Source organism: Ipomoea nil, unplaced genomic scaffold, assembly GCF_001879475.1.
Source record: "Ipomoea nil cultivar Tokyo-kokei standard unplaced genomic scaffold, Asagao_1.1 scaffold1237, whole genome shotgun sequence".
Lineage (NCBI taxonomy): Eukaryota > Viridiplantae > Streptophyta > Magnoliopsida > Solanales > Convolvulaceae > Ipomoea > Ipomoea nil.
Genome location: NW_017617665.1, coordinates 1,642,377 through 1,652,962, shown reverse-complemented (window position 1 = coordinate 1,652,962; position 10,586 = coordinate 1,642,377). Strand labels below are relative to the sequence as shown.

Genomic DNA, 10,586 nt, shown 5'->3' with positions numbered 1-10,586 from the left:
TATCACTTAAAAGCCAGCCATAATAGGCTACTAGAAACCAACTGACTAGAAGAGTCACAATGGGGATTAGGGACCATGGTCCAAATGTCCAATGGCCTGCCGCAGCTTAGCTTGCATTGTGACTAATAAGAACTAAGGTTGAATGTTAGGTTGGAGTGTTGCCTAAAAACAAAAAAATTGTCCTTTTGTTTCTTTTTGACTGATACACAATGTTATTTAAACTCTAATTTAATTCATCTCATCTTCATCTAAGAAAATGACATGCAAGGTGTGTGTGTGTGTATATATATATATATATATATATATATATATATATATATATATATATATATATATATAAAATCGCACTCAGGTGCGAATGCTTCGCCCAGGAGCGAAATAGGAATGGATTCTGTCTGTCCACGTGTCCAGATCTAATGGATGAAAAACACTGATTTTTTTTTAAAAAGCACGGTGGCATTTTCGTAAATAATTGAACATCGAAGTGCAAGTAAAATGTATTACAAGTGCATGTAAAATGTATTATAAGTGAAAGTAAAAATTTACACTGAGCATCAATACTAAGTGCACCTATAGTTATAAGTAGTTGCACCTATAGTTCTAAGTAGTTGCACACATAGTTCTATGCACCTAGGTGCATGAATGTTTGCGGGTGGTTTTCAGGGGTATTACTACCGCTGAACTCAGATCAATGAATGTTAACAAGGCAAAATTACATGCACTTATAGGTGAAAGTAGGTGCACCTATAGTTATAAGTAGTTGCACCTATAGTTATAAATAGTTGCACCTATAGTTATAAGCACACCCAGGTGCATGAATGTTTGCGGGAAGTGAATGCTAACAAGGCAAAATTACATGCACTTATAGGTGAAAGTAGGTGCACTTGTAAGTGATTTTACTTGCACTTCGATGTTCAATTATTTACGAAAATACCCCCGTGTTTTTTTAAGCTATTAGATATGGACACGTATCGCGCGCTGATTCGTTCGCATATTCCTTCCTGGGCACTTATTCGCACCTGAGTGCATCCATATATATATATATATATATATATATATATAATCAGGTGCGAACTGATCTTAACGTGCGAACCTGTGAACTTTTGAAGAATTGCACCGCACTTACTATGGCCCTGTTTGATAAATGGCTGTTAGCTGTTAGCTGATTGTGTTAATTAGAGGGTATAATTAGTTGATAAAATCAACTGTTGTAGAAAAGTGTTTGGTAAATTAGCTGTTAATTGATAATTGTTTGGTATAATTTCTTTTCTGAAAAAGCTAATTGAAAAAGTTGTTTAGAGTAGCTTTTTGAATTTTAGCATTTTGGAGTTGCAAAAAGCTAATTAACCAAACACTTATATTGATATTTTAACTAAATCAAACAATTAATAGTGCTCAAATAAGCCAAAATTGGCCTATAGGCCAACTTTTTTTTACCAAACAAGGCCTATATGATCACACCGCACCCGGATCCGATTACTCCGCAAAATACTCCAGACATGTTTGGGAGCAGTAACAGTGCAATTATGTAGTAGTTGTGGTCAAACTTTTAACTCTTGAGTTATAATTTATGGTAGAGTTAAGGCCTTAATGTCTGATTATATTGTTAAACTCGACTCAAATAATTAATTCATATAATCAAATCTTATTATTTCATATATATATATATATATATATATATATATATATATATATATATATATATATATATATATATATATATTGAAGGGAAGGGAATATTTATTTAATAGATGAGTTGGACTAAATTCACACATTTACATCGAAAAGAAGAAGAAGAAAATTAAAGCTAGCGTTATAATAAAATGCTTTATTTTGTGATCTGTACACTTTTTAATGTAAATATTCCTTAATAAAATGAGTTTGTTTGACTCTATAGGAAATGTCTTTTCTTGTCTCTTTCATAATAATTCATATATATTTGAACAGCGTAGTTGAACTAAAAAGTACCACTAATAATTCATATATATTTGAAAAGCTTAATTGGACAAGTTTATAGCACATTAGTACTAAATGAAAATGTAAGAAGACCTAATAACTTCTTCTATTTTTTTATTTTTTTTTTTAAAAAAACTTCTTCTAAATAATAAACACTTGTATTGTACCTGTCACGAAACTAATTTTAATTTGATCTGAGACGTCTGTATAGAGTTTGGCTCTTACTTGAAGACTCCTTTAAAATAAATAAAATTAATTTCTATTTTTTTTCATAGATTTATATGTGTCAGTCTACTTTTAATATTTCTTTATTAGAAGTTAGAACATCCATTTTGGTCTTAGTATTATTGTGGCATGACCATTTTTGGTCATTCGCCAACAAAATTATTGAAATACCGTTAAAAATATAAGGACATTTTGATTTTTTTTTTAAAAAAAAACCATAATTGAATACCAAAATGCCCTTGTATTTTACAGATTTTAAATGGTTTTGTTGATAAAGGACAAAAAATGATTATACCACAATAATACTAGGATCAAAGATCGATATTTTAAAAAATGACTAAAAGTGAATTACCTCTTATAAATTTAGGAATATGACTAAAAATGAAATTAACTCAAATAAATAATATGAGTTTATTTAACTCACTCTTAAATACTCTTTTTTTTTTATATAAAAATATATATAAATATATATATATATATATATATATATATATATATATATATATATATATTATCAATTAGGTTAATTTACATATAAGAAAGTGATTCAGAGTGATGAGTTCAAGAGTAACTAGTAAGTATGCTTTTTTTCAAGAGGTTGTTTATATGAAAATATGATTGGAAGGATTGGAGCAATTCATCATTCTAATCACAAAATTTTTAGTTGTGGAGGGTAAATGCCCTGTATATGAATAGGGCAATTGGAGCAATCTCATTGCCAATGATCTTTCGAAATTCAAACATAATGCTCGATCTTATCAATTAGGTCACTTTACAACAAAGAAAGTGTCGTAAAGTATATCTAAGATATAGTATTAAACTTGTGTTCGTTCCAACTACCCTTTAAAAGTTGTTTGGATAAAGTACAATTAGAAGGATCCAACGCTAAAAAACTTAACTAAAAATGTGTTAAGGTCATGCAAAAACAGTGCAATTAGAGCTATCTTACTGTCACCAATTAGAAGGATCCAAAGCAAAAAGTGTTAAAGTCATGCAAAAATAGAGTAATTAGAGCTGTCTCACTGTCACCACTTTTTCAAATATACTCTTACGTAAATGAATACAGATACAGATAACATGATATGAAGTTATTATAATAATACGTAATGAGGGCGAAGATAATATGATCTAAATTCATTACCGGAAAAAGATGAGATTTGTCATTAAATTAAGGCATGAGTCACAAGCCATTATTATCCACCTGTCTTACTGTCACCCGTTAGAATGATCCAAAGCAAAAAGTGTTAAGGTCATGCAAAAATAGTGTAATTAGAGCTGTCTCACTGTCACCACTTTTTTAAATATACTTTTATGTAAATGAATACAGATACATATAACATGATATGAAATTATTATAATAATAATACGTAATAAGGGGCGGAGATAATACGATCTAAATTTATTACCGAAAAAGATGAGATTTGGCATTAAATTATGGCATGAGCCACAAGCCATTATTATACAGCTGTCTTACTGTCACCAATTAGAAAGATATAAAATAAAAAGTGTTTGTCATGCAAAAATAGTGTAATTAGAGCTGTCCCACTGTTACCGCTTTTAAAATATATTCTTACATAAATGAAGATAAATACAGATAACATGATATGAAATTATTATAATAATACGTAATAAAAGACGGGGATAATATGATCTAAATTTATTACCGAAAAAAGATGAGATTTGTCATTAAATTATGGCACCAGCCTCAAGCCATTATTATCCTAACTTGAAAGTGTGATGACCAAAACTTCCAAAGCTGCTTGACACCAAGACACACAACGTGAAGAGTGGGAAGAGAATGGACACATAGGTGAGCCCCCTTTTTACTTCCATAAGAGTAGCAGTTCTGTAGATGGTATGTGAGGGTGGGGTTTTGCCTTTTGTGGGAGGGAGTGGTGGGGCTTTTGCACACAATTTGAGGGATTAGCACATCGCTCTCCCTGCTGAAAACACCCACTACCCATTATTGTACTGCAAAAGCAACAAAGCAAGAAAGAGAAGAAAATAAAAATGAAATTTTTAATTTATTGATGTCAAAAAACCAAACAGTGGTAAAATAAAATGTAAAGAGAGAAGCATCCCATCCCTCTCCCCCAAACACTTTTCTCCCTCAAAAAGTACTTGTCTTGGTTGGGTGGGAGAGAGCTGCTGGGATTTTGAACCTCTGCCTCTTTTCATTTCACCCCCCCAGTTGTCCATGCAAAGATTGAGAGATTGCTTTCTTTGTAAAGGGGATTTTGTGTGTTGTGTTGTGATTGTGATTGTGTCTGTGTCATATGTAATGTAATTCTTGGATTTGTACTGTGTATAGCAGGAGAGAGGGGGGAGTTTTTGGTAGGTCAGAAAGATGCCCAGGCCAGGACCTAGACCATACGAGTGTGTGAAGAGAGCATGGCACAGTGATATGCACCAACCCATCCGAGGCTCAATCATACAGAAGATTTTCAGGTAATGGGGGGTTTGAGTTTCTGGTGGATTTTTGTTCTTGATTCTTCTTTTTTTAGGGTTTTTGAATGCCCACCATCTGTTTGATCAGAGCTGTACACGAGAGACACAGCGCTGCTACTAAGAAGAACACGGAATGGCAGATAAAGCTTCCAATTGTGGTGTTCAAAGCTGAGGAAATAATGTACTCCAAAGCTAATTCCGAGGTTAGTCTTCCTTTTTAACCTTTTTTTCTGTTTAATTCTTTTATGATGATTTGTGTTTTTAAATCAATCAGGCTGAATACATGGATCCCGACACGCTCTGGGATAGGGCTAACGAGGCCATTGATGTGATAATCCGGAGGGACGAGAGTACGGAGACTGGGCAGCTCTTGCCTCCTTGTGTTGAAGGTATTAGTTTTGCATCTTCATATAATTGTGTGCAAAGTTTTAAACTTTCTGGTTTTGGATTGTTTACCAGCTAGCTAACTAGCTAGCATATTGATTAAACGATTCGAGACCTGTAATATGCGTTTGTTTGTCATGGACTTTGGTGTTCAGCTGCTCTTGTTTTGGGTTGCGTTGCTGAAAGGACATCTCGGAGCCAGCGGAATTGTAAACCAAGAAATTACCTTAGCCCGAGAGCTCAGGAGCCTTGTCCTGTACCTCCCAAAGTTTTCAATCCAAGTTCAAATGAGCATAACCCAAATTCACTGTCTCCCCATTCTTCGAGTCAGCCAACATTTCGGAGACCAGCACATCTGAATTTGGTAACTTTGGCTTCAGAATCTAACAAGTCCGTAACGCCTAACATCAATAGTTTTAGTGCTTCGAGTGCTAGGAATCAAATTCTTCACGCGGAGGGTAACACTCCGGTAAACATGGGTTCAGTATATCCTTTGTATAACGGTACCAACTTGGAGCCAAAAGTCACCCAAACAGGCTTCCGTGAGCCTCAGAACAATGTGATTGTTGGCAAGCCTATTTACCCGTCAATTATGGGGCCTGCTGAAGTCAACTGTTTTCAGAGCTTATTCCCCAAATATATTATTGATAATCATGCTCAAGATGAAAGAGCAGTTCTCAGTGGAGGACCTCGGGAAGAATGTGATTTGTCGTTGAGGTTGGGTCAATCTTTAGACCATGGCTTGCATTTGGGAAAGGCTTCGGCTAGCGGTGGCCCTAACCTGAGGCCAAGTGATGATTCTAATGAAAGAGGCAAGTCCAAGGTTATATCTACCATTAATGACAGAGATTTTTGTTTCTTTAGAGCGGAATCTACGAATGATCCTTCTAGATTGCCTACAAGTTGGCGGAACCCAGAGGGTGAAGGTCAGGATATGGAGTCAATTCTTAGGAAGCGTAAAATGCCTTTTCATAACGCTGTTGATAATTCACAATTTTTCTCGCAAGAGGGTCGCACTTTCAACCATTTCACTGGTCAAATGAAAAGACCAGGTTTGTAGACAATCGGGATATGTTGTATTATAAAGTTTTTGAGGAAGAAAAATTTGAGATGCCATATACTTTCCATCAAAGTGCCCATTGCTGCTTCTGCATATACTCTGCTTAACTATGAAGATTTACGTTCTGTTAGTAAAGAGAAGGCAATAGTACTAAAAGAGAACAGAGACAACAAGAAAAGGATGCTTCTTATCAAATTAGGGGTTAATTTTACTGATCGTTACTGCACTAACTTATTTAACTGACAAGCTGAATTGGGTTTGGGAAGATGCCATTAGGGTGTGTTTTTTTGTTCAGAATATTGAGCTTCATTAAGTAATGCTAGAGAACATAAGCTGATAGTGTATTGAGGTTGTCTAATGATAAGAAAGAATTTGCTGAGACTGTTTGCTGAGATGCCCTGTGTTATGAAGTTCTATAAATTACCATACATCTTGTTTTGTGATTGAAGTACTCATACAATGAAAGTAACTTGTTCCTGTTTGTCATTGGAAAACTATTATATCGGTTGAACAATGAATCATGAATCTTCTGATGTAATTACACAGAGAATTTTCACATTGATTTTTTAATGACAAGGCAGATTGTGACTTTGTGAGTATACAGTTTTATCAGATTCTGATGTAATTAGATCTTGGTGCTTAGGTTTTGTTTTTTTAAAGTTTATGTTGAGAAGGAAATCTGATAATGCATCATTCACATGCATGCATTCATGATTTGCTGACTTACAAGTTGTACATTTTTCTTCTGACATAATATTATTTTATGTATTTGTATTTTTAGTTTGAAGTGAATATTCTTTTGAGTTCCCAAAATATGTAATGTGTCAGAAATGGCTATGGGCTTCTTGAATGTTCTTCCATTGCCTGTTGGTCCTCTTTGCTGTAAAACTAGAAATGTGAAAATTACTGAACTAGAAAACATGGACCACAATCTTGGGATTCTATTATTTTATTTATTTATATTGAAGAAATAGGATCCATACCTTAGCTAGGAGATGGTTGTTTGACATCCTTAGTGCTGATAAATTCTGTAATGGATCGAAGCTGGAGCTTATGGTAATTTGCATCTTCATATTGACAATTAGATACAAATGAACAGTTTATCTTTCTGTATTGCAAACTTCGGGTTTTTACTTTTGTGTCTAGATTATCAGTTTGGGTAGCTGAAACAGCTGCCAAAATCCTCCATTTACAGGTTATTAATTCGAACAAGATAGCCTTTCTGGATATCGAGACACTTTCAATCTGTCCTCATGTTTTAGGGTTCTCCTGTTTTATCATTAGTATTGTGCATAATGTGTTCTTTCTAGTTGATAAATTTTCATTCACAGGGTGTGGAGTATAACTTCTTGATTGTTTCAGCATGTTAAAGTAAGAAACCGAGAGGCCAATTTCTGATAGTGTTTCTTAGTACAACTTGGTTTTCCGTTAACCTTTGATTTTGAAGCTTGAGTGTTTGAATGCATGATGAGTTGTACCACCTTTCTTTCTCCAGAGAAAAGTTATGAATGCCTGTCCATATATTTCCAGTCCTAATTTAATGTGCTTTTGAGTTCCATAAATATATAATGTGCTTGAAATGGTAATTACCTTCTTTGAAGCCCTATCATTGTCTGTCAATCTTGTGATACATCTTGGCTATATATGCACCCTTTTCTTTCAGTCTTCCATTGATGCATGTAAGTTGTTGCATCATAGATACCCTTTGGTTTGGCTGAGGCAAAGGGCAATGGCCCTTTTGTTGTTCAATGTCCTCAAGCTACAAATGTGGATTCTCTTGACTAGCACGAAAGGATTAGAATCTCGAGGGCGCGTTTACTTCAATTCTTAGTTTCATGTCTTCCGATTTTTCTCTAGTTTTTCATTCTCCGCTCTCTAGTTTCTATTTTTGCAAGAAAATCTTGAACTTTTTCGGTTAGTAAGTTAGAAGATGATGCACCGCGACAATGTAGGGGTTTGACTGAAAAAGTTAGAATGGACTCGATTCGAGCCTCACACTGCTCCCACAGGGAACTTTGGGGGATCATTGGAAGACCTTGATCGATCAGAGGAGATGAAGACTTTTTTTCTTGTGCACAAAATGTATAGGCAAAGGTGAAAATTTAGAGATTGACTAGACATTTATTTTTTTCCACCAATTTTTTACTAGGGGCTTTGGAAGCTTAGGATTAATTAGTTTAACATAAGTTCGGAGGTTTAATGTGTAACAAAAAAAAAAAAAGAATTAGAAGATGATTATGGGATATGTATTGGTGATAATGAAGGTGGAAGATGGAGTTGTACAGTGCATTGAAGTGTTGCAGTTTGTGCTGACAATTTTACTAGTTAAAGCTTCCACTTCAACTAGAAAGCTACTATACAACCACCATGACACAGAATCCAAGATTTCAATTAACAATCTTGCTCAAGTAGATCATGGTTAATAAGAATTTCTTGCATTTTGCTCCATCAATTATAGGTAAAATTTTACTTTTGACCCTTGTGAAGGGTGGTCCCTCAATTACTTGAACTTAAAATGTGCCAACAATTTTTGATCTGTTGAGTATGACAACTTAGCAGTTTTGGTTGGACAGTTAGTATGGTAATCACAAGACTTCAAACCCTATAGGAGTTGCATGTTAGCCCGTCATCTTAGTTTGAGTCGGTCAACTGTGGACAACCTAGATTGGTTTATCACATTGTAGTCCTATTGGCTGACCTTTTTTGATTTGAGCTTATCAACTATGGATAACCTAAACTGATTTACCTCATTATGGTTATATTGTCCAACCTTCCTAGTTTGAATCGGTCAGGACAACCTAGATTAATTTATCTCATTGTGGTCCTACTGGCTGACTTTCTTGGTTTGAGTTGATTAGCTATGACGACAATCTAGACGTATTCATTTACCTCCTTGTAGTCATTTGTTAGCTAAAGTCACAAAGCAAACTTCATTCAAAGCGTACATTCAGATAATTGTTGCGGACTTACCTGTTGTGCATGCATCATCATCATGTGTTAATTAATTAGATAATTATTGTCATAAACCAACAAAACGTTGTAATCATGATAAGGCAATTAAACAAGGGCATTTTGTTTTCTTTCCATTTCCCACACCAACATGCCAGCTATATTTATATTACCTAGTTAGCTATAATTGCCATATAAGAGCAGGATCTCTAAGAACACTTTCACGGACTTCATGGACAAAACCATGGCCAACCAAGACTTGCACGTTGCAGTTTCTAATGTATGGAAATTGCAGACAAGACAAAAGCTTTGGCGTACATTCGTCAGCTTAGGCTTTTCTGAAAAAAATACTAAATATTAACATTATATTATGACCATCATTAATACATGTTAGTATAAGTTTGTATTTTGTATATACTGTGTGTTTAGATTAGTTGTACTATTCTATAGCCTATAGTTTAGGAACCTATTCTTATTGTATTATTGTATCAGGTTTCTGTTTGAATTGTATTATTTTTATTATTTTTTTTAAGGTCAAATGTTTTGTAGGACAATAATAAAAAAAAAATAAAAAATAAAAAATACACATGACATCCTAATCATCACAAACTTGTTGATAACCTACTAAAAATGCTAATTGTATTTCTTTACAGGTTTATGGATCAATTTGAAACTTATTCGAGTTCGGTGACTTAATTGCTATCCCTCAAATAGTTCAATACCCTATTTGTACATTTTTCCAATAAAAAATAAAAAATGGGAACAACATACGACGTCGGTTAACTTAATAACCGACATCATACACATTTTAATTTCTTTTTTATTTTTATATTTAATATACGACGTCGGTTTGTATTCAAACCGACGTCGTATAGTGTTATTTAAAAAAAAAAAACAATGAACTGATACAATGTTGGTTTTGATGATAACCGACGTCGTATCGGTTAATAAATTAAAAAAACAATTAACTGACAACATCGGTTATTCGAAATAATCGACGTCGTAGGTTTTTATTTTAAAACCCCTTCACTGCTCTTAGATCGAACGTCGCACAGCCACAAACCACCGCATAGCCTCTTATCCTCTCCGTCGCACAGCCACCACCGACGTTCTCATTTTCTCCCCTTCGTCTTCTTCTTCTCCCAAATCGAAGTTCGAACGCCCAACAACCACAGTCGCACAACCACCGTCGCACCGCCTTCCCGCTGCACGGCTACTCAATCGGCACACCTACATTGTAAGTTTTTTATATTTTTTAAGAACAAATTGCACTTTTGGTCCTGTGAGTGTTAGGGTATTGACAATTTGAGTACGTGACTTTCAAAAATCCCAATTTAAACCTTTAACTATGCATTTTTTGGCACATTTGGTCCTCCGGGCCAAATTGCCGGCCAATTTTGGCCGGAAAAACATAAATTGGTTCAAATTGTTTGTTGACGAGGGTAAAATTGTCATTTCACTCTCTTCTTCTTCATTCTCCCCCTTCTTCTTCGTTCTTCTTCTTCTTCATCCGGAAAAATGGAGGCTTATATTATTACTGAGCGGCGCCGGTGAGGAACGGGGT

The 10,586-nt window shown here is 34.6% G+C and overlaps 1 protein-coding gene across 1 annotated transcript; it reads left to right on the top strand.

The window, feature by feature from the left end:
- Positions 1-4,147: 4,147 nt before the first annotated feature.
- Positions 4,148-6,672, top strand: LOC109184015. Its single transcript, XM_019334045.1, has 4 exons — positions 4,148-4,629; positions 4,718-4,832; positions 4,904-5,018; positions 5,169-6,672. The coding sequence occupies exons 1-4, from the start codon at positions 4,529-4,531 to the stop codon at positions 6,071-6,073; spliced, it is 1,236 nt and encodes a 411-aa protein (XP_019189590.1). The 5' UTR covers positions 4,148-4,528; the 3' UTR covers positions 6,074-6,672.
- Positions 6,673-10,586: the final 3,914 nt, after the last annotated feature.